This window comes from Nicotiana tomentosiformis, chromosome 2, assembly GCF_000390325.3.
Source record: "Nicotiana tomentosiformis chromosome 2, ASM39032v3, whole genome shotgun sequence".
In the NCBI taxonomy this organism is placed as follows: domain Eukaryota; kingdom Viridiplantae; phylum Streptophyta; class Magnoliopsida; order Solanales; family Solanaceae; genus Nicotiana; species Nicotiana tomentosiformis.
In genome coordinates, this window is record NC_090813.1 from 121,223,464 (window position 1) to 121,247,531 (window position 24,068).

Sequence of the window (24,068 nt, forward strand, 5' to 3'; positions counted from 1 at the left end):
TGACTTATTAGATATCTGAAAGGCCATTTTTGTACCATATAATACCAATATTTTGGAGAAAGAAAATAAAATATGGGAACTGAGGTTCGGATAAGATGACTTTTGAGTAATCTGAAAGGCCATTTTTTGTTTCCATCGTTGGATTGGATCTAATCCTCACATGTCAAATGCCTAAGAGACTGATTGGTGCTTCTCTGTCAAATTGGACAGCTCCGATGTTATGTAGGTCGAGACCACATGGCCCATGGGTGTACACCATTTAGCCACTTATTTTCTTTTATTTAAATAATGCAATTGCTTGAGAGTGTCAAAAAGTGGCTAAATTCGCAACTTCTAGTTAATCATTGAACTTGATTAGCGTACAACAAAAGTGATTTTATTACTGCTACTCATGATATGAGATTTTCCTCCGTCCATGTGAAAATCATATATGCTACTACTACGTTTCAATCAGATCAAAATAAAGGAGGATGATAAATCGATAATTAACACTGAATTATAGCTATTGATATACTCATCCCTTGAGACTTGAGACACACATTAACAAGTAACTTTCCAAATAGCACGCAAATCTGCTTCAGAGTTTCAATGTTATTTACCCAACATTAATATAATGAATTGTAACAACCTAGGTAAATTCTATATTTGCAAAACATCGAAGAGATGTTGGATATATACAAAAGCAAATTCTAGATTTTAGTTACCACTTATGCGTTTTAGAGTCGTGCGAGTTTAATCACAATTCAAAATATTACTAGTACGCATTTCACTTGCAACCTTAAATAATTGTGAAACAAAACACAAAAAAATCTTGAATATATAAGAAGCACACTGTAAATTCTTGTAACACATTTTAAAGCCGTGTATTTTTAGATCAAAATCAAACAACATCATTAGTAGGGTTGAGTTGTTGCATGACTAATAAACTAATCATATACTTATACGTATGATTCACGTTAAAATAGTTTTACTTTCGGGTGGATGCTGATGCCTGCTGGTAACTCAAAGTAAGTGTAAATTAAAGAAAAAATCGTGTTGACTGTGATTAGATTGTCTTTACAACAGACATCATTACATACCTAACTCCCGTCCACGGCCCCAGTGCAAGGATCTTTGTAATCAAGCATTAGCAAAATTCCACGTCTCCTGGTTTTTGTCCCATTAGGAAATGGACCATGTACAGTAACTGCCTAACTGGGAAAAGCTCCCTCTTCAAATTTTTTACCCGACAATTATTCATCCTAAAATTAATATAATACCAAGATACCTTTCATGTTCCAACCAAGAGGAGTAACCATTATCTGGTATTTAAAAAACACCAAGTTGTGTCTATAATCTATCAGCTCATGTGCAATATTCCCACAGGAAGAAGACAAGCTTAGATATGAAAACAACCAAAATGATTCCTGTTCCTCTCTGCCTTTGAATCCCAATAACCAGATAAAACAACTTGGTATCTTCTTCTTTTCTTTACTTCCTCTTCTGCACCAACCAGTAGAACTAGAGGTGCTTCTGCAATTTTCTTCAATCTTTCTATATTATCCAGCATGGAGGAGCCAACTCGATTAGTAGAAGAAGCAACGATTAATAACATGGACGGACAACAGAATGAAGAAGAAAGAGATCCAGAGAGCAATTCACTGCGTCAGCCTCTCCTCAAGAGAAACAGAACACTATCATCCAGTCCATTTGCCTTGGTTGGAGCTAAGGTCTCCTATATTGAAAGTTTAGACTATGAGTAAGAACAACTAATAATCTTATCTTTAGATCAAGTATAGCTTTTCTTTATAAATGGGCCAACAGAAATTGGATGTCCTAATTTTGTGTATCTGGTTTAGGATCAACGAGAATGATCTCTTCAAGCATGACTGGAGAAGAAGATCCAGAGTTCAAGTATTACAGTATGTATTCTTGAAATGGACACTGGCATTTTTGGTCGGGCTTCTTACAGGAGTGACAGCCTCCCTTATCAATCTTGCAATCGAAAACATTGCTGGCTACAAACTTCGAGCTGTTGTGAACTATATCGAGAATAGAAGGTTGGTGATGTTTTCCCTATGATCAGCAATTCATAAAGGCTACTATAATTCTTCAATACGATTCCACTAGCTAATGACTAAGAACAAGATCAAAGATCACTTATTTGACTTGAATTATGTTATTGATTTGTTCATAATTGAGATTGTAACAATGGTTACAGGTACCTTGTGGGATTTGCATATTTTGCGGGTGCTAATTTTGTGCTCACTTTGATAGCTGCCCTTCTCTGCGTGTGTTTTGCACCTACTGCTGCAGGGCCTGGAATTCCTGAAATCAAAGCTTATCTCAACGGTGTAGATACTCCCAACATGTACGGAGCAACCACACTTTTTGTCAAGGTGCGTCACACACCCAATTTTATCAGTGCTGACAATTCAGGTAGCAGGCAGATTATAACGCCATCAGTATAGTATTGAGATCCTGTTGAACTAGATGTATAAATAGAAAGAATAGCAGCAAATAACACATTTTTAGCCTACATATTTATGGAATTCAATCTCATTTGGGAAGTGATATCTATCTTTCAGTAATCAGATAGGAAGTTGTTTAAGAATAAAAAGAGAATTTTATCGAATGCACTCACCCAGCAAGGAAGATCCATCAGTGGTATCTAATCTACTCTTGAACTTTCAGTAGTTCAATCCTTTGGTACTGTCACTGTAACTTGTTTTCTCATCCACCATTAAAATACAATAGCTTCCATGAGACTCAGCTTATATGTCTCAATTGAATATGCTATTTGGTGACTAACATGAATTTGCCCTATCATGAAAATAAATGGAAGTGACAAAAATACATATACTTAAAAGCACATATGTAGAGACACGCAGACTAAGGGCAAAGGTTCACAATTTTAAGGCAGTTGTGTCCAGAAGAACAAATGAAGAATTATGATCACAAATTTCCACTTGTAATTGTACTATAAAATTCTTAATTTTGAGAGATTCTGACATGTTTGCTTTCCCTTTGATTGAATCGTAAAAGTGAAAGTGAAGTTCATCAGAAGTAGATTATGATACTTACCAACTCCTTTTTCCCCCTAAACAATCTTTAATCTCTTCACTTACAGATCATTGGAAGCATTGCAGCAGTTTCTGCTAGCTTGGACCTTGGAAAAGAAGGGCCGTTGGTTCACATTGGCGCTTGTTTTGCTTCCTTACTAGGTCAAGGTGGTCCAGATAATTACCGGCTCAAATGGCGTTGGCTCCGTTACTTCAACAACGATCGGGACAGGCGAGATCTCATCACATGTGGGTCATCATCAGGTGTGTGTGCTGCTTTCCGTTCTCCAGTAGGTGGTGTCCTATTTGCTTTAGAGGAAGTGGCAACATGGTGGAGAAGTGCACTCCTCTGGAGAACTTTCTTCAGCACGGCAGTTGTGGTGGTGATACTGAGGGCCTTCATAGAATACTGCAAATCTGGCTACTGTGGACTTTTTGGAAGAGGAGGGCTTATCATGTTTGATGTGAGTGGTGTCAGTGTTAGCTACCATGTTGTGGACATCATCCCTGTTGTAGTAATTGGAATCATAGGCGGACTTTTGGGAAGCCTCTATAATTGTGTCCTCCACAAAGTTCTGAGGCTCTACAATCTCATCAACGAGTAAGCACCAACTCTTCCACATTCCCAACTGGATCATCAAACATTCAGTTGGTTCTCTAGATTTAAAAGGCAATGCATATCCACACACAAATGAGCTTACTTGGATTAGAATCATCTTGAGACATTGATCCAACTGCCTTGCATCTTTTTAAGTTTGAATCCCAATTCCTATCCAAACATGGTCTTCTTATCACATTTAACTGCCAAAAAATGTTACTCTATAGATGTAAAATCCTGACTTTCAAACTTTGATCCTTTTTTATCTTGCAGGAAGGGAAAACTACATAAGGTTCTTCTCGCTCTGAGCGTCTCCCTTTTCACCTCCATTTGCATGTATGGACTTCCTTTTTTGGCTAAATGCAAGCCTTGTGATTCATCACTTCAAGGGTCTTGTCCTGGCACTGGAGGTACAGGAAACTTCAAGCAGTTCAACTGCCCAGACGGCTATTACAATGATCTCGCTACTCTTCTCCTTACAACCAACGATGATGCAGTCCGAAACATTTTCTCCATAAACACTCCCGGTGAATTCCATGTTACGTCTCTTATTATCTACTTCGTTCTGTATTGTATCTTGGGACTCATCACTTTTGGGATTGCTGTGCCATCTGGTCTCTTCCTTCCAATCATCCTCATGGGTTCAGCTTATGGTCGCTTGCTTGCAATTGCCATGGGATCTTATACAAAAATTGATCCAGGGCTGTATGCCGTTCTCGGAGCAGCTTCCCTTATGGCTGGTTCAATGAGAATGACTGTTTCTCTTTGCGTCATATTTCTTGAGCTAACAAACAATCTTCTCCTTCTGCCAATAACAATGCTGGTTCTTCTAATTGCCAAAAGTGTAGGAGACTGCTTTAACCTAAGTATTTATGAAATAATATTGGAACTGAAAGGTCTACCTTTCCTGGATGCCAACCCGGAGCCATGGATGAGAAATATCACTGCTGGTGAGCTTGCTGATGTAAAGCCACCAGTAGTTACACTTTGTGGAGTTGAGAAGGTGGGACGTATCGTAGATGTCTTGAAGAACACCACATATAACGGATTCCCTGTCGTCGATGAAGGAGTGGTGCCACCGGTGGGTCTGCCAGTTGGGGCAACTGAATTGCACGGTCTTGTCCTAAGAACTCACCTTCTTTTGGTTCTCAAGAAAAAGTGGTTCCTTAATGAAAGACGGAGGACAGAGGAGTGGGAAGTGAGAGAGAAATTCACCTGGATTGATTTAGCTGAGAGGGGCGGTAAGATCGAAGATGTGGTAGTTACGAAGGATGAAATGGAGATGTATGTCGATTTGCATCCCCTGACTAACACAACCCCTTATACTGTGGTAGAAAGCTTGTCAGTGGCTAAGGCAATGGTGCTTTTCAGGCAGGTGGGGCTCCGCCACATGCTCATTGTACCCAAATACCAAGCAGCAGGGGTGAGATTATAAGCAAATTTCAGTTATTATTCTTATGCAAATATCTCCCTCCTATTATAGTATAAAGATGCACAGAAATAGTCATATCGTGGCAAAGTTATTTTACGTTAGTAAGTGATAAAAGCATTACTTACATCACACTTGTGCTCCTTTTGTAGGTATCTCCGGTGGTGGGAATCTTGACCAGGCAAGACTTGAGAGCCCACAACATTTTGAGTGTCTTCCCTCATCTGGAGAAGTCAAAAAGCGGTAAAAAGGGGAACTGAATCTCTCCAGAAAAAACAGATACCAGTCAATTTCCATGAAATATTTTTTTCCAGATTCCTTTAGATCTTTCCTTCTCTGTTTTACTTTCTCTTTTTGTAGTTTCCGGTTTCCATCATTTCTCAATTTTTATAGGAAGAGAGAGACCTGAAGAGAAATTTTTTATGAATTATTTGACACACATAAGAAATCATTTATATATACATCCTTTCAGTACAAATGCAGAGAAACATAGTTCATACAATGCAACCACATAACGCAATAACGACAATTATGTGATATAATCTTGTGTCATTTATGAAAACTATCTTGAATAGAGATTTGTCCATAGTATTGTTCTGTTTGCAAGTTACCTGAGTCGAATATAAACTTCAACCATACACAATTTTTGAAGATGAAATACTCAAAAGCTCCCTCCTCCTTGCCAGATTTCTTTTTCTTGCTGTTGTATCCTCTAACCTTTTTTAAGCATAGAATCTCAATACTGCATGCAGCCACATTGATTTCTTTGATTTGGGCGACAGTTAGGTAGGTGTGCTCCAAAAACAGAAAAGGATCATAGAAGCAGATTAATTAATGAAGCACCCAGACAAAGCAGCTACTTATTATGCACCAAAAGATACAACGCATAGGTCCCCAATAACAGACAAGTCTATATGTAAGTACAATAAGAAAGAAGCTTGATGTTAGATTAGAAAAAAGGGGAAACGTTAAAAATTTCAGCATATTATCTGTTGCACCCTATAAAATTGGAGGAATTTGTGTTTCTTTTTCACTTCCCTTCGTAAAATTCACGCTCTAGATGCACTCCCTCCTTTCCAACCTCTTGGTCCTCTGCTATGTCTTTCCTTTCATTGATATCTACCGCTGTTATGGGTGACTTTAGTTTCATAGCTATTCTCAATTTCTTTTTGCATTGTCTATCTCAAATTACATGATTCAATTTGACCAGGAGAGACATCAAGACAAAGGCACGACTGAAGTTTAATTGTTTCTAAATGTTTAAAGTTAACTGTTTGATGAATTTGACCTTAATTTATAAAGTGTTTCAATGTCTATTTTTCAGTAATATGATATTATGTAAGTATTGAAGGCGTGAAAAACTTATGGAACTACAATTAGAAAAGTAATCAATTTGCTCAGCAGAAAAAGAGCAAGTACAGCTACTGAGCTACGTATCACGTGCACAAGATAGCTTGCAACCGAGATCCTTCTTCAGCTCCCCCCCCCTCTCTCTCCAATCAAAAGAGTGAGAAAAGAAAAATGCTAGCTCAAATGGTTAGCGCGGGGTTGGAACTCAAAGGCAAAAATTTATGTATGTTTCGTATCACATAGGTATTGCTTAGATCTAAGTTAACTAGAAGAATTCTCCTTCCCATTCTCTTCAATGGCAGGGCGTCAAGCCCATTTCTTATCAGTTTGTCTCCTCTAAACTGAAAATCTCTACGAACGAATGCACATTCCTAATTGTTTTATTAGTGCTTAGTGCTCAGTTTCCTCATTTTGATGCAAAGTTAAGTCCAACATGAGATGAAATCAAATTCTAGTTGGCACAGATGCAAGGACTACCTGATCAACGAAAGGAAAGACAGAACATTTGTGTTCCAACTTCCATGGAAGAAATTAAAGACAGGCTTTGTCCAAATGCCATTCCTAACTAGAGCAGATGAAAAATCCTGCATGAATAATGGTTTGTCATAAGCTTCAGGATAATAAAGGCATCTTTAGCACCTAAAGTAAACTTGATGGAACTAAATGGCAGCACTTACAGATTGTATGGTAACATAGAAGGCAAGATATTCGATTCCACATGACAATACCATTACCATCTCTTATGATCCCCACCGATCATAATCTGAATTCGCTGGAAAGCTAACTTCAAAGTTCATCTTGATGTAATAAATATGTTTGAACTACGATTACAAAAACAATTTAATGCAACAATCCTTGTCAGATCCCTTGAGTGACAGCCGAGAGCTACTACCTGCGAGAAATCCCCCCAAAATGATAAGTTTTCATCTTATGATACTTTAACAGGGAGGTGATAATTATTTTTTTTGATGAACTTGAAATCCATCTGGGTCCAGTCCTCAGGACCAATCCCAACCAGTGAAACTCGGGGATAATGAGCTCGTCCCTCTATTATTCTCCGCTTAAATATCAGGATTAGTTCGCATGGCACAGGGCTTGAACTTGTGACCTAAGTCACAAGTCCCTAAACCTTTGCCACTTGAACCAAGCCTTGGACCCCCCTATTCACCATCATCAGTAAAGAAAATGTTTTTTTAGGCTCATATCACTTATAAAAAGGTTCAAATTTCTTAGTATAAAACTTAATTGACCAACTATAACCCCAATGTTCAATTTTGCCCAAATATCAGTTCCCGCAGGACCTACAATCCAAATGATTTTTTATTTTCAATCATCGTGTCTATGTAACTTTATTCACTACACCTTCATATCCCACGTTTTATGAAATGAGCAAGGTAAAGTGCATATATCTTGCATTGAATTACATAAATTTGGAAAGCGTAAACCTCCTTAAGAACCACAGATAATATTTGGTACTGTGTGTATGCATAATAAGTTCAGAGTAAACATAGTAATCCAGGTTGCAGACCTTTAAAGTCGGCGATATAAACTGAGTGCGTTGTTCATCCGATCCTAATAAGCTCGAGCAGGGGCTTGACGGAAAACTTGAGAAAGAATCAACAACAAACTAAACAAACAGATTTGCAGCAATCAGGTACTTAGAAGGAATGCCAGCAGATCACTTGAGAAACGATCAAACAAAGAGCAATATTATCAATGGAGAGGAGTGTCAAAATATGATGAAATTTAGAAGACAAAGGAAGTCATGTACTGCGTAACTTTGGAAGAGAGGACAGCCGAGGAAATTGCTCGCACGTAATGCAATCGGGACAGCGCGGACCTGAACCGGTATTTACTTTCGGGTCGAATACAGTCATCGAATTTATTGGTATAAAATTCTTGAGAAATGTTGGGATTTATACTACCAAAGACCCTCTTGTTGTGACAATGCATTTGACAGTGTAAAAACCTTATAAGGTCACTGTAAAAATTTAAATTGTCATTTGATTCAACTTAAACTCGACTCTTTTTTAATCCCTACATATAAAATATCAGTGAAGAAGACTTTTATTTTTTCAACATAAATTTTTTTTGAGAGAGGGGTACAGAATCGTTCAACATCCCGAAAGGCCAAATGCCTGGAATGCAAGAGGAAGTTATAATTGACTTCAAAATAGATGGCAAATCTACACTTTTTCTTTAGGCGTAGAAGTACATGAAATTGGACTTTGTTTCAGAGCCCAAAGTACTTTATACCGTATGTCTACCAAGGAGATTTGCTTTATCATTATCAACTTAAGTAGATCAAGTCATTTCACATAGAAATTCTTCTGCTTACAGTAATATGATCTTTCTTGTATAAATCTTCCTCCAGAAATAGGGGATTGCGGGTGGAAACCAGAGTTCTAGCGTGTTTGGCCAAGCTTCTCCGGATGCTAGAAGTGTTTTTTTTTTTTTTTTTTCAAAAGCACTTTTTTTTCCTAACTTGAGTTTGGCCAAAGCTTTTTGGGGGAAAAAAGTGTTTTTGAGGAGAAGCACAAAAAAGTAACTTCTCTCCAAAAGCAGAAGCAATTTTGACTTTTCTTCTTACCAAGAATACCCTTAACAAAATATAGTATATACCAAAATAACCGTTAAACCTAATACTTAGGATATTAATGTATACATATTTCTTATTATTTTTAAGATAGCTTTCTAATATATAGCGACTTTAGGGGTGAATACTTTTATATTTGTTGAATGATTTTTAATATATTTAACTTATATTAAAAGAATTAAGTACTTTTAAATTTTATTTTCATATTTTACTTAAATAAAATAAAAAGATTTAATTATTGCTTGTAATAACAAATTTTTTAGATTATTTACTTACTTATAATATTAACTATTAAGTAAATATATTCATGTCCTTATTCGTAATTTGATACTTAAAAGCACTTTCTGAAAAGTTTGGCCAAATACAAATTATTGCTCAAAAGTGTTTTTCAGAGTGATTAGCCAAACACAAACTGCTTCTGTCCAAAAGAACTTTTTTCAAAAGCACTTTTGAAAAAAACACTTTTCAAAATAAGCTGATTTCTCCAGCTTGGCCAAACATGCTATTCGTATCATTTACAAACACAAAAACCTCTGAGATTTTAAAAGAGACAAAAAACACTATCACCATTCCTTGAGTTATCTTCCCACTTTCGTGATTCGTTTATTAATACAATCATGCAGGGGTGTTTATCCTTGATTCCTGAAAAAGGAAATAATCTGGTTATAGACGATATCCTTAGCAGTGATCCCAATGATGAAGTCTGCATGAGCGAAATCCTTGATATACTGAATATGCAGCTTGTCTACGTCGTGGAACTTAAGATAATCAAGCAATGTCTCAACATCTTGAACATCGGACAATGCATCTTGGCCTCCATAGCTAAGAAAGAGGGGTAGATCATGAGGGATGTTGGTCAAATTATACTTCGGAGGTTTGGTTTCACCATAGTGCGCCTGATTGAAGTCGTTGCTCCCATAGTCATATTTCGACAAGACACCATCTCTAACAGCTGCATGAATTTCACAATAGTTACAAGCTGTAGGAAAGTTTGATGCTCCGCAGTATCAATAGTTATGAAGAGTGTAGGTACTATCATATTATAGTTGAATATTGGAGCCGATCCTAATTACTAGTTTAGAACTAAGGCATAGTTGATTGCCTGATTGATATATAGCACTTAAAAAATGAACTTACTCTGAGACAAATGCACGAGGTTCTTAGTTGATGTAGACTGGGGCTCGTTCTTCAAGAAATGCTCGACTGTGGTGGCATTTACACAACAATTCTTCCCTATATTTATACGGGGAAGTTATTATTTAGCTTTGCATTAGTGATCATTACAGATGACTCTATCAGTAAATTAAGAAAACATTTTAGTTATGGCAGAATAGTACCAGTAAGTGCAGTTATCAAGTCATAACAGTCTACCCCAGCTTGAGCACATAAGGCCTTGAGAAAATTGGATACAGGCTCACTACCAAAAACCGTCAACAATTGAGGTAAATAAGGGGGAAAATGGGAGAAAAAAAAAAGAAGGAAGAACAAGAAGAGCAAAGAACAATAGTTGTAGAAGGGCGAAGTAATTTTACCCCCTTGGATTAAATTCTGCAAGACCAAATATTGTAGTGATCTGTCGACATTAGAAACCATAAAAATCATCAAAACATCTAAATGTATGAATTCCTCTTAAGCTTTGCAATATGTAAAGATAAAAGAAGTAAATCAAAATTTTGCACTGACCTCGCTAACAAATGCTCTAGCAGCAACTACACCGAGGGCAGTGGTCATATGGCTCAAGTAAGCAACTGGGCTGAGCAAGGCTGCTGATTTTACCTTGTCTAGGTTTCTCCCTTCTGAGAAAGATGCCAAAGCTATCAAAGTTCCCTGTTAATTATATATATTAGCCAGATCAGATCAGTTATTACACTATGATCGAACTACTGTTGTGTCATATTCAAAATTTACCATTGAATGGCCAATATAGTGAATTTTCTGCCCAGTTTGATGGACAACAAGATCAATGACAGTAGGTAAGTCATGGACGACAAGATCATCCCATGTCCAGTTCCAGTAGTCCTGTAAACCAGAATGAAAAAACCTTAGGGTGTGTTTCGTTGAGGTATTGGAGCAATTAATCCCTTCTTAACATCCTGCATATAATACGATGTTTGGTTGACTAGTGCATAAGAAAAAAAACAATCACGGCATGACTAATGTAGCATCTGGTTGGCGATAACAGATAATATCAATATTAAGTTATGTGGGAACCTATGCAGTATTATTTTATGAGAGGTAGAATGTGGAATAAAAGTACGTGCATTAGCAATGTGGCGATTAAACTATGTATTCTTTTAAAGGAAGTAATTCATGTATGACAATCCCTTCATTACCGCATAAATAAGTCATGCATTATAATTCCGGACTAGTAACTTAATCAAACAACACCTTTTTCCTCTTTTTGTTTGTTTTGTTGTCCATTTTTCCTCTTTCCTTTTTATCAGTTTTGCAAGCACTAAGAGAATGTATGTTCATTGAGGTAGAATCGAAGGAGATACCGGGCTGTTAGGATCAAGAGTTACATGGCGACGGCTGTATCTGGTTCCCCTGACGTTGGAAATCCAAACATCGAAGCCATTATCCGCCAAGATCATCGCCGGTGATTGTTCTGGTGAATTCTGCAGCCATGTTACTCCATCCTGAAAAACAGTGACCAAATTTTGCTTCCTTCATCTACAGTTGCAGTGAATTAAAATTGAAATATTCTTCAATTTGTTATGGGTTGTACTTCTTCCACCTTAATTGCTTGACATATTTTGATTGAAGAACTAGAAAGAAAGAATTTCGACACATAAACGTAATAGTAGTATAGAGTAATAAAAGTACCCTCCCATCAACAATTTGCATCGAATTCGGTGGGGGTAAAATGAGAAGGTAAAATTGGAATTGTTTCAAATTATATGAAAATGTCCATATTGTATCAAACAAATTTAAATGGAAGAAAATATTTGTTTAGTAGTGATAAGCTTTGCCTCATCAAGGTGAGGCTAATTGTCACGAGAAAATTGACAGTTGTACGAATTCACAAGCATAGTGGGCACTGCATATAACTATGTGAAGAAACAAACAAATCTGCGTTTGGCAAGTTACTTCTCGTGAGTACTGTTTGACCCAAAATTTAGATCTGGGTTCAACCAATTAGATTTAAATAAAGTAGAGTTAATCTTAGCTAATATTAATATCCAAAAGACAAGATAACTGATTTTGTAATAAAATAATATGTGTGTGTTAGGTCGGATGGCAATAAATGTGGACAACGTTAACAATATTTAATGACTCAAAAGGAGTGAGATAGCATTAACTAACAATAAATAGCAATGGATGTCTTTTAAGTAAATAAGAACATATGAGTCACCCGAAAAAGGGTGAGATCTGTGAGTATTACTTCTGACAATGATAAATAATTGATTAGCCTTCGAACACTCAAGTTGTTCTTGGATCAAGTGAAAAAGTCAAAGAAGAATCTTTTTTGTATGTTTGCAATAAGGCCAAATTCTCTTAATAAAGTAAATATGTTTTCTTACAAGTGAATCCCCTTCTAACATTGTGTCTCTTTCTATTTATAGAGAACATACACCTAAAAACCCTAATAGCCCGTTATAACTTTGTCTAAGATGCTCGACCTCGACCCTGGTCTCCACTAACTCTTCGACCGCACCCCTCATCTCTTAAAGGCTACTTCGACCTTGGACAGTTTTTTGTTGAAATCTTACTAATAACACCTGGCAGCCGATGATAGGGCCGCTTATCGGGCGGTTAATTACTCTTAACGGTTTGGCTTAACGGTTATCGGCTTTTAAATGTATTAATCCGCTAGCCACCCGATAAGATATCGGGCCGATTGGTATCGGTTTAGCTCTTATCGGGCGGTTATTGGGCGGTTTATCGGCCTAATTCAATTTATATTGCGTGTATTAATTGTTTGCTGACCGCCTAGCATACAAATTCAAAATAGAAAATTATACGTTGAGTCCAGACATACATGTCTGTTAACGCCTACATAAGAATGATGTAGTGTGTCATGTGTTGTAGAGTGAAAAAAGATGTGGCACAACACTGTTGTTCTTCTATTAAACATAGACAACATGCATTAGTTTTAAAAAATAAAAGCAGAGGTGAACCATAGACATCAACTTAAACAATCTTGTTGTAGGGTGGGAGAATAAGCTAAGCTAAGCCAAGCCTGGGATCTTCTGATGCATAGTACGTAAGGGTTCTGATTATTTAGGAATTAAGCGTTAGAACTTAGAGATAGAGTACTAGAAGAAGTGGAAGGGTTTTTGATCTTTAATATATATATATATATATATATATATATATATATATATATATATATATATATTCTTAACGGGTTAACGGATTATCCGTTAAGAAAATTGAATAATCCGCCCCCAAACCGATAAGCCGTTAATAAAAAAAAATTGAATCTGTTCCCCGTCCGTTAAACTGTTAATCCGATACCAATAAGCCATTAAGCTTCGGTTTCGGTTCGGTTTTCGGTTTCGATTTGGTTTTGAACACCCCTAACCGATGAAGGCTATCATGATGCTGACGCGGCTTGCTTATATCGAAGGTGTTTTTTGGCCCATACAAGTACTAGCAGAGGCGGAGTTACAGTAGTGGGTGCGGGTTCGGGCGAACCCAGTGACTTTTTTCGGAACCCTGTATTTGTATTGAAATATTTACTAAATCTATATAAATATATACTACCGAACCCATTAACAAAAGGGGTCTTGATTCAACGGTAAGGGTTGTGGGTTCGCTGGGAAAGATGGAGGTTCGATTCCCCCTAAAAGTAATGTTTTATTTTAAAATTTAGAACTCTCATGTTTAAATACCTAGCTCCGCCTCTGAGTAATAGCCTACAATACTGGCCCAGCCAACATGTGAGTATGCGGTTGACAAAAATCTGCGGTATTTAGGCACATTTTAAGATTGGGTCCGAGACAAAATCAGGAATCTTGCCTTTTCTACGTGGTAAAGCTACATGAATTTTAATGTAATTTGAAGAGGGTGGGAAATATTGCATATTTGCATTCACCACATTTTAGACTGCGGTGCCTGTGAGCCTCAACTTTGGGGCGGGAGAGTAGAAATATAGTTACATTCCCCTCAGGGAGTAAGATTTGGAGAAGATTTAACTATATCTGAGACCACAAAATTTTGGGAAACTAATACTGCGTTTCTCCTGGCCGTCTCAATTTAGCAGTATTAAATAGTCTATATGTGATAATTTTGTTCCCTCTATCACTATTATAGGAGTAATATACAAGTTAAATTAACATTTTAAACTTTGTACAAAATCAAACAAACGTAAAATGGGATTGATGGGATATTAAATTGCTTAGACAATTCCACAAATAAAAGCACACAAAAATCACAATTAAGAAAATAACTTGAGATAAGAAACTTATACTACAAATTGAGGAGATATATTAAATGAAAGTAAGAAACTGAACTCTCTGACATGCTTTCATTACTCAAAGCTAAAACTTTTACGCTCTCTCGTTTTATTTTTCTGATTGATGAAAATATAAAGGTAGGATCGAAATTTTCGAATATTGTGTAATTTATCGAGTGAGTACACTGAATACATTGTGTAAGTTTAATCACGCAAGTCTAATAAAAATGCCCACTTTGGCAAAAGATTCGCGCATAGGACAATTGTGGTCGAAAGTAAAATTTATATTTCTTGGATCAGCAGTGGGGACGATGACTGCGAAAGACGATAAATTCAACTTCACGAGAAAGATTCCATTTCCCAAACACCGTGTCGCGACAGGGGCCCTTATGAATATGTACAGGTTGAAAACTAGAGACTGAAATCCGAATGTTCTTGTTAACCTTGCAACAGGAGTAATTACCATTAATGCCCTCCTATGTGTAACAAAGATAAAGATACTGGGGACAAACATGTCCTTGTATTATTTTCCGATGGAGTAATTGATGTTTAGGCAACCATAATCTATATTGTCTGTTTCACATTACAATTTAGCTTTTCATTATATGATATCCCATATATCATATTCCTAATCAAATAAACCAAGAAGTTAATAATAAAAATATATTCAGTAGATAATTTTGTTGTTATTTAATTCGCACATTATAATTCCGATATAACTTTATTTGCAAAACAAACGCCCCTAAGAGAACTATGAAAAACCCTGCTGAAGCCATTGTGAAACATTAGTAATTATCCCTTCGAGTTTGCCCAGTTGGTTTGGAGGGTGGTGGGATTGAATCCCCTCAATATCTTGCGGGTTGAGCTTGTCGCACAGGGCTTGCCTAATACAGTTTACATTCCCTATGTGGTTTGCAGGCTATTACACAGGGGAGGTTTACCCAGTGCGCACAAAGTGCTCATCACAGAGTGCTCACCCGAATGGCAGAGGCTACGACAGAGGTTGTAGTGGCTGAGGGTTCCCCTCTTACCAAAAAAAAAAAAAATAGTAATTAAAAAAATCAATTTTTCTAGCCAGAGGACTAACCAGTCAGGCAATTTCGGAATTAACCTCGATTTTTTATGATTAATAATACGGATTCTTCACTTATCTTTTAAGTAGTACCTTGGATCCGGTAGACTGCAAAATAAGTATTAGAGGTTAAGCAAGTCTCACTCTCGTCCCTAAGCTCGAATTGTACGTACTATTATTTTAGAAAATAGAAAAGGACAATATAGTCGCGTGTAACAGTAGTGAAATAGTGGTAGAGCTACCGCCATTTGTAATTTGTAAGGTGCTTACCACAAGAACTCCGTGCTGCAACAACACTGGCGGCCGGTTCGCCCCACCACCACCTCCACGCCCTTTGGGAATTCTTTGCACGCTAAGTATGTAGCCGTCATCAGTTGTTACCTGAGATATGCGAAAAAAGAAACACATTACTACATTTTATAGAAGTCCATTCGTTTAACTGGCCAGTGGTGAATTAAACAATTGATAATTACCTCAAATTCCTGGCACTTATAACCATGAACAATGACGGCAGAGGCGCACATGCCAGCGCTATTATCATCGGTGATGAAGCGGAAAGGATTTCCCCTGCTGGAGCCAAATGCTCGATATGGTTCCACCACTAATATAACTAATGCCACAAAGCTTAAAATACCTAGACTCGGCGAGTTTTGGGGCGCCATTCTTATATATATTTAATTAGCTGAGTCGGTAGTGGAGAAGGGGGGATGTATGCAGTGTGCACTGGAGAAGATATAGAATTATAGATGGACAGAACAGAGGGAGCGGTATCCAAACAAAGAAGGAAAATGGAGACACACAGTCACACAGTCTCTTGGATTTGTGCAATAGAGAGGTGGAAATATATTTTGGTCTTTTCCTGTGGGCTTTCCAACTAACTGGAATTTGTTACTCCCTAGTCCCTAGTCCCTCCCTCCAAAAACAAGACAAAAATGAGGAGTTCAGAATAATTTGATGTAATTCAACCACCAATCCTTCAATTTTAAAATTCACCTAGTAATTGGAAATTGCAACTATCCTTTAAATAAGTTACCATCTTTTATAGGAGTAGTTAAAAATAATAATAATAATTTCATAGTTAAAAATACATGTTTAGCTCTTTAAGTAATAATAGTGCCATTCTTTTTGGTAGTTAGAGAAAAGTACAGTACTTAATTTTTGTCTTTCGAAGGGGAAGGGATTGAGGAGAAGCAGGATAGGATTGTAAATTGGAGGGGACTTCGTCGCTCTGGAGACTAATTATAAGGGAAGATGAAGATTAATCAACTGGATCAGTAATGACTTTCTTAAATACAGTATCAGATTAATGATTTCAGAATCCACTCTCATCAACATGATGAACAGATAAAGATCTTTGTACTGCCTTTTTTTCCTTTATTGATAACAGCGACAGTTTATGAGTTAAATACACAAATTAAGCATGAAATAACATAAGAGGAAACAGAAATCTTAGAGTAGTACAATCACAGTATCTTGCTTCCGTGATTTTTCCTCTTTTGCCATTTGGGACTTCGATATATCGCAATGTATCGCCCTGCAGAAGAATGAAGGGCAATTTTGAGGTTGGATAGCCATTAAGCTAAATCTGTTTCTTTTCTATCCATTCTGAAGGAAGGTAATACAAGTTCATGTGAAGGCTAGGTCTGTTTTGGAACATCACCTACTTCTAAATTCTAAAATTCAAAGAATCGACGAATTTACACTTTTATACAAAGAAAAGGTAACGAGGAGAAGAAGCTTGTACATGAATGAAGCTGAGGGTCGCATTCATTTTGTGCTCCCACAACCATAGTGAAGTCAGCTAACTCAACTACCACTCGAGACAGCAGCATGAGGGGCTCATGCCATGAGCAAATATTCCTGATGAGATGCGGTTGAATTTCTTGAATACCTCATGACTATGTAGTTGCATCAGATTTTTGATCTGCATCGGCAGTAGCCTGGACTTGAGCTGCATACTGCAGGTTCCAGAGGACATCCTCAAACGAGGGGCGGCTCAGTGACTCAGGAGCTATGCATTTGTTGGTGATGGATATTACAATTGACAAAGACTCTTGCGAGCTAGTGATTAGCACAGCTGGATCTACAATTCTGTGCCGACCATCTTGGCTACCAAAGGATGCCTGTCATCCAAAATGAACATTCTGACTGCTTACCTTCCAACTCAAAGTAGGTGTCACATACTCGATAAAACTACAAACTTTTGACATGCTGGAACCAGTGAAAATTTAAATCTTTTCGCAAACATAATCTTGTGTCAGCTACAGAGTGAATTACGAGTGTTAAGTGAATTTCGGGATCTGTTATTTTAAATTCACAGCAACCCGAGTCTTGAACAGGAACTACGTTTGTAAATTACTCCATATTGCAAGAGATGGAAAGAAAGTTTGTGATTCACAATATATGCTACTATCAATGAGAAAGGAGTTGCATATCAAAATTAGCAGTCACGTACCATTTCATTAAGCAAAAATGTTTCTCCTTTTCCACTAACTATAGGACCCACCAGCGACTCCAGTAATATGAAACCAAAGTTATACACATCATCTTCTTTCTTTGTCATGTGCCTGCATAAGAAAAAAATGCAGCAAAATTGAATCTTACCAACAGCTATAGTTGAGAATAGATGCCTCTGCTCGACATGATTGAACTGTCATTGAGAAGCATCTCCATCTATCCTCTAAGGGATGCCATAATCAGAAGAGGCAATAAAGGAAAATATATATCACAGTTGTACTAGGAATACAAGTAGCAAACAGACTACTCTGCAATTCTATTTGAGGAAAGAGTTGCATACCAGGAGTTGTAGCCATCTCCTTTTGCCTGAAAAAGGAAATTATCAGTATCAGATATTACACTGTCGCCATAAAACATATAACCTTGATCATCTGAATATCATTTTAACATACCTCAACTTTTTCACTTTCTTCCATAAGGATTGACATTCCATAATCACTAAGTTTTGCAATCTGATGCTCGTCAAGCAGTATATTGTTTGTCTTCAAGCTATTTCCATATGAAGGAGGAATTACGCCCGTGTGGAGAAAGTGAACAGACTTGGCAACACCAATCAGAATTGCCAACCTGTCTGACCACTTGAGGACCTTTCCTGGAGTAGTTTCTGCAAGTAAACATGATGATTTACACAAGCTCAACATGTATTCCCTATAGTTCATTGGACATATCAGGATAGATAAAAATGAATAACAACAAAAATAAAAAAAAATAAAAAAAATAGGTATCAAAGCATTTTGCAGTGCAAGTGTCAGCCAACAGACCATGCAAAGAACATATGATCATATATATATCTATAATTCTTTGAACAGGTAAATAATACATGTATATCTCCATAAATTAATGAAATGCTAACATAGATTGCTTATATCTCTATAGATAAATGAAATGCTAACACAGATTGCTTCTTCAACTACAGTAAATGCGTTTCACTTCGTTGTAAAGTTTCAGATCTAAAGCTCGGATAAACAGAGGGAAAGAAACTATCCAGACGATCCTGAAAATCAAAAATACTTTTTACTCGACTAGCATAATGTGCCTCCTCCTACTAAAAGGTGTTTTGAGGCAGTGAGTCTTGAACAGCTAGTATTTGGCTTAAAGAGTCAAATCAACAATCATTAATCACTCTTAGATGAAGTAAATGTAAAGTGACACGAACATGAATATCAATAACTGCAACAGTTGTGTTAATTTTCATATATTGGATTTCAACAAGTACTCCATCAAGTTACTTTCTCCTTGCTATTGACTACTTATCTAAAAGTACTCCTTCTCATTTTCTAGTTACGTTGGACAGCAGAAGCATGATTCATGAACAAACTTTCTGAATTATCAAACATGAGCGCTCCAAGATGAACTCATGCACAAAACAGAATCACCAGACTCGCAGTTCTCTTTGTTTGACCCCTCTACTTATGGTACTTGATGATTTCTGGTGAGAAAACTTTTGGTGCCGCATGTTTATAAAATACCAATAACGCTGCATTTATTCTCACTGGCAAAAAACTACAAAAGAAAGCAATGAATTCACGTGTTTCTCCTCCAACAAAAACTACCAGCAATATGCCTGTACCTTTTGATATTCAATCAAGTATATCTGTATATGTCTATGCAAATGTTCGTACTAAAACATTTATACCACTGACCTGAAAGACGAGCACGCAAATTTCCACAAGGAATAAATTCATAAACCAGAAAAAGTCTGTGGACAGTTGAGTCATCTTGCGCTCCACCATCAATGCAGTGACCCAGAAGGCCAACTAAATGTGGGTGGCGAAACTTTGATAGCAAATCCATTCGAAGTTTGAGGTTCCAACTAGTGCATCTTCTATAAACATTCAATTCCCTTACAGCAACATGAGTTCCATTCTCTAATTTTCCCTTGTAAATCTGAGATGGAGAGAAATGTTAATGGTATTAACTAAGCAAAATTGTCCACCTTTAAGACCCAAAAAGAAATGGCTTGGGACAACAAAAAAAAGGGCTTGAAGAAGCATCGACTAACTGCACATGCACTTTACGAAAGCGATGCAAGGGCGTTCTCATTAATATTAACTGACATTAAGTTCAGTGGGTGTCAAATCAAAATGTGCATTACTCTTTACTTGACCACCATTATATGGGGAGTACTTAGTTGCAGAGTCAAGATGCATATATAAAGAAGTACTACATTTATGCACATAGATAATCATCATAAATGGAAGAAAGAAAAAAAACTGTTTAATCCACTGCTTATCTTGGTGACTTGTGCATCCATTTCAGTGTCTGATACGAGTTAGTAAGCATCATATGGATGAGAACTTATTTTAGCAAAAATATATTTTTTTCCGGAAAAACATACTATGACTATTGAAAGGATACATGCAAGGAAACAATATCCTATGCCCTCTCCCCACAATTAGTTAGGAAGCATAAATAGTTACAGAGAAGTACTTTTCCGATGGAGCCTTCACCGAGTAATGCTGATTTATTAAAGTTTTCTGTCACTTCTTCCAACTCTTCCATGGAGAACACCCGATAAGATGGGGCACCCTGTGATCCTAGTGCTGCCGCTTGAGAAATGATTCCTGAGGTAAAATAAGTTAAAAGAAAATCTGCCTTTTTAGAGTTGAAGTTTAAAATGAAGTCAAACTACAACTTACTAGCATTTGCCAGGAGCTCAGCAGATATATTAGGTTGCGCATTAGCATGCACAACTTTGGGAAACACGTGCTGATCCACATTGCGACGTGCATGCTGTCTTCTACAGAAGATGAGAAACACAGCTGCCAAAAACACCACAAAAATCACAGTTCCCCCAACAACACTTACCAATATCGCTATCTCTTTTCCTGTGTTGTGTTTCTTTGCCAAATTTGCTTCTTTGCAATACGACTCTGAATGCTGATATTGGGTATCAACAGACAAGCAATTTCCACTAACCTTAACAATTCGCTTATCTGAACTGGTGTTCAAGCAAGAAGGAACCACACCAACCAGTCTATTATCAGAAATATCAACAAAACCAAGTTCACCCCCACAATTGAGATTTTCAGGAAGCGAACCGCTCAGAACATTAAATGCTAAATTCATGTAACTAATACTTGGCAAAGAGAACAAATCAGCTGGAGGCATTCCAGTAAGAGCATTATTCGACAAATCCAAGTGTTGAAGTTGATTCAATTTGCAAAATTCTTCCGGAATCTCACCTGAGAAAGCATTATTGCTAAGCAGAATAGTTGTCAATCCATGTGGCAAGGGTGGCAGTTGAGAATCCAAATGATTTTCTCTTAAATCCAACAAATGCAAATTAGACAAAGCACTTAAATCAGGTAATTCACCAGAAAGTGCATTGTGAGACAGAACAATATCAGCAAGGCTTGTAATTTTAGTAATTGAAGTAGGTATTTGACCCTTCAGCCTGTTATTTTTCATGCTTAAAATAGTGATATTTGGCAACAAATCCAACCAATCAGGGAGCGTATCATCGAAAAAATTTCCATCTAATGTCAAAGTATGAAGCTTCACCAATGTAGACATCTCAAATGGAATTGAACCATAAAGAAAATTTGAACTCATATCCAAAACTTCAAGGGACGATAACCGATGAATTTTAGCAGGTAAGGGTCCCCAAATGCCTAATGAAACCAAAGTTAAAACCTTTAAACTACTCAACCTTGTCAAAGTGGTAACAAAAGATTCAATGGAGAAATGTTCAGATAAGGTATTGTTTGGAACTGCAACTCCATGAAATTCGTTGACTTTAACTAGCTTATTACCCTTGATTTTGAGCTCAGTAACAGAGTTATCCTGGCAAATAATGCTCATATTCAGCGTTGAACCCAAATTGCAAAATTCATCATTGTAATTCTCCAAAACATCTAGCTGCACTGGATATTCTAAGTGCTTTCTTAACTGAAGGAGAATTTCATTTTCATAGGACCTTAACTGATGAGTGTTTTGGAACAAGAAACCCCACATGAATAAAACTGTGACAAATACCTTTAACCACCCCATTTAACAGTCTTCTTCAAATGGAGCCTAGAAATGCAAATCTTGAAAAATACCCATTAAGAAAAGAAAAAAAACAAGCTAAACTGAACATCAAAGGAATGTTTTTCTTTTTCCTGGCAGAGATATATTGGGAGAAGAGAAAAAGATAGTAGAAAACAAAAAGAATAATAAAACCATTCTGGGGTCAAGTCAAGAGAGAGCTCTATAATGAAAAACTAATGTAAATGGGTATTTGTACGGCTAAAAAGGTGGAATTAAAAGAAGAAAAAAGGTTATACAATGGAGAAGTAGTTGGAATAAGAGTACCCGACAGAAGAAGGCTCTAATTGCAACATGCATTCAATTCAGAAAATGAGTGAGTGGTCTATCGCGGGTTTCCTGAGGTCTCTGCCATTAATGGTGAGTGGTGACCGTCCGTCCGGTTCGGTTCTTTCTGAAAATGGCTCTTATTACTGGTCCCTCCGTTTCAATTTATGTGAATTCATTTGATTACGGAATTTAAGAAAATAAAAAATACTTTAAATTATTTTTAAATAGAAAAAATAGTTATTTTTTTAAATACGAACTAAAAAAATATATATTCATATAAATTAAAACGGATCGAATACTATTTTCAACTCTTCCTCACTCCAGTACAGTCTTTAATATAGTTTACTCTGTGTGACAGTTTTAAATAGCTAGCAGAAAGAAGGTTTGTTTGGCCTTAGCTGTTGAAATACTAATATATTACTACAAGGAATCAGTATTATATTATGGTTGGAGGGTTTTGTTTAATCATCGTATTCCAACTTGACTAATTCAAATTCCTGCCACAAGAAAAAATGTTATCTATCAGAAATTCCTCCAATTCTAAATTCATTAAAAAAAAAAATAATTAAGCTAGCGTAATATAAATTTAGTTGAAACTTTAAAAAAGAAATTAAAAAATATTTGGTTGAAATTACGTTTGGAGTTTGGATATAAATTTTACTTGAAAAGAAGTTGAAATTTTGTAAGTAGAAAACTTAAAAAATCTAATCTAAACTACTTTTTGAAACTTGAAAAATTCATCTCGTTCAAAAATTGATCACTTTTTCTAACCAAACAATATTTTAAAATTTTCTTTGAAAATAAGTTTTTAAAAAATATTATGGCCATACGGGAGTTGAGAATCATCTATCCCACCACTTCTCGTATAAGCATTGAAAATTTGTATTAATTAACCTACCACGAATTTCACACTTAAAAATGAAAAGTAGAGTCGGAGAATTGTTACTATTACTAGTAATTTTTTTTTAGAAGGTTGTTGGTTTAGATGTCTTCTACTCTGATGTGTTTGGTTTTATAATTTTCTGGGAACATTTCTAAATATTAAATCTAACGTGGTTGGTTTAGATTCAATTTCATTTTTCAAAACAGACAAATGAAAACGATTTCCAAAAGTAGACTCCTCCCTTCTTTCTAATCGCATAATTTTGTTTGACTAAACACAATAAAATTTAGGAATTTACAGGATCTTTTGTCACATAAGTTAAAAATGTATAAATTCAAAATTACCTTTGTATCAAACAATGTATTTTTTGCGCGGAATGAACCATAGAAGATGCCATTTTTTATTTTTTATTTTTAAAAAAGCAAGTCATTTCATGCTGAAATTGAAATTTAAATCCGAGATAATTTGTAAATATGAAAAATGCTAGTCTGTTGGACAAAAAAATAAATGAATGCAGGCAAATTGAGAAGAAGGGTGTACTAGCTATTTTAGTGTTTCAAATCTATTTAATCTAACCACATGGTTTTTGACAAATTAGTCAACGAAGTTCAAAACCTAATGACAATACTTTTGGTTAGTGGAGTACAAGTTCTTTGCTCCACTCTAAGTGATTTTTTTGTATATTAACCTTAATTTGTTCGTTGTAAATATAACAAATTACTCATAGGCTATTTACTCCAAGAATAACTTTGGAAAGAAAAAGTTAATTTTTTTTTATATCTGAAAAAATCAAAAATTATAGACCACAAAAAAATAACTAAAAAATCAGTTAAAGTAGACCGGAGAGAATAATATATATTCAAATTTGATCCTTTGGAAGCA

General features: G+C 36.3%; 3 protein-coding genes and 1 long non-coding RNA gene across 13 annotated transcripts; 1 reads left to right on the forward strand and 3 right to left on the reverse strand.

Annotated features, from left to right (window-relative positions):
- Positions 1 to 988: 988 nt before the first annotated feature.
- LOC104092214 (uncharacterized) lies at positions 989 to 9,091 on the reverse strand. Of its 7 annotated transcripts, none has more exons than XR_011414186.1 (3): positions 7,947 to 9,080; positions 7,096 to 7,181; positions 989 to 7,002 (listed from the first exon to the last, which is right to left on the reverse strand). It is a non-coding gene; the product is annotated as an uncharacterized lncRNA (long non-coding RNA). The 7 variants fall into 7 exon arrangements; XR_011414184.1 differs by having other exon boundaries at positions 7,096 to 7,190; positions 7,947 to 9,078; XR_011414181.1 differs by having other exon boundaries at positions 7,096 to 7,310; positions 7,947 to 8,613.
- LOC104092215 (chloride channel protein CLC-b) lies at positions 1,548 to 5,546 on the forward strand. Its single transcript, XM_009597751.4, has 6 exons — positions 1,548 to 1,738; positions 1,839 to 2,039; positions 2,201 to 2,378; positions 3,110 to 3,642; positions 3,913 to 5,062; positions 5,221 to 5,546. The coding sequence occupies exons 1-6, from the start codon at positions 1,548 to 1,550 to the stop codon at positions 5,326 to 5,328; spliced, it is 2,361 nt and encodes a 786-aa protein (XP_009596046.1). The 3' UTR covers positions 5,329 to 5,546.
- Positions 9,092 to 9,461: 370 nt separating the features above from the next.
- On the reverse strand, positions 9,462 to 16,368 carry LOC104092216 (triacylglycerol lipase 2-like). 3 transcript variants are annotated; one of them, XM_070196037.1, is made up of 10 exons: positions 15,961 to 16,368; positions 15,758 to 15,868; positions 15,581 to 15,595; positions 11,513 to 11,653; positions 10,923 to 11,033; positions 10,698 to 10,841; positions 10,547 to 10,587; positions 10,352 to 10,431; positions 10,152 to 10,247; positions 9,462 to 9,966 (listed from the first exon to the last, which is right to left on the reverse strand). In XM_070196037.1, exons 1-10 carry the CDS (start codon positions 16,147 to 16,149, stop codon positions 9,644 to 9,646), a joined length of 1,251 nt encoding a protein of 416 aa, XP_070052138.1. In that variant the 5' UTR covers positions 16,150 to 16,368; the 3' UTR covers positions 9,462 to 9,643. The 3 variants fall into 3 exon arrangements, with proteins under 3 accessions (XP_070052138.1, XP_070052139.1, XP_009596048.1); XM_070196038.1 differs by lacking the exon at positions 15,581 to 15,595 and having other exon boundaries at positions 15,961 to 16,365; XM_009597753.4 differs by lacking the exons at positions 15,581 to 15,595; positions 15,758 to 15,868; positions 15,961 to 16,368 and adding an exon at positions 11,841 to 11,929.
- A 453-nt stretch (positions 16,369 to 16,821) lies between these two features.
- On the reverse strand, positions 16,822 to 22,464 carry LOC104116991 (probable inactive leucine-rich repeat receptor-like protein kinase At3g03770). 2 transcript variants are annotated; one of them, XR_004512285.2, is made up of 8 exons: positions 20,644 to 22,464; positions 20,435 to 20,568; positions 19,648 to 19,891; positions 18,397 to 18,608; positions 18,285 to 18,310; positions 17,943 to 18,054; positions 17,232 to 17,610; positions 16,822 to 17,021 (listed from the first exon to the last, which is right to left on the reverse strand). XR_004512285.2 is itself a non-coding variant. In XM_009627962.4 (7 exons), the coding sequence occupies exons 1-7, from the start codon at positions 21,995 to 21,997 to the stop codon at positions 17,386 to 17,388; spliced, it is 2,307 nt and encodes a 768-aa protein (XP_009626257.1). In that variant the 5' UTR covers positions 21,998 to 22,464; the 3' UTR covers positions 16,822 to 17,385. The 2 variants fall into 2 exon arrangements, 1 of the variants encoding a protein (XP_009626257.1); XM_009627962.4 differs by having other exon boundaries at positions 16,822 to 17,610.
- Between the last annotated feature and the right edge of the window lie 1,604 nt (positions 22,465 to 24,068).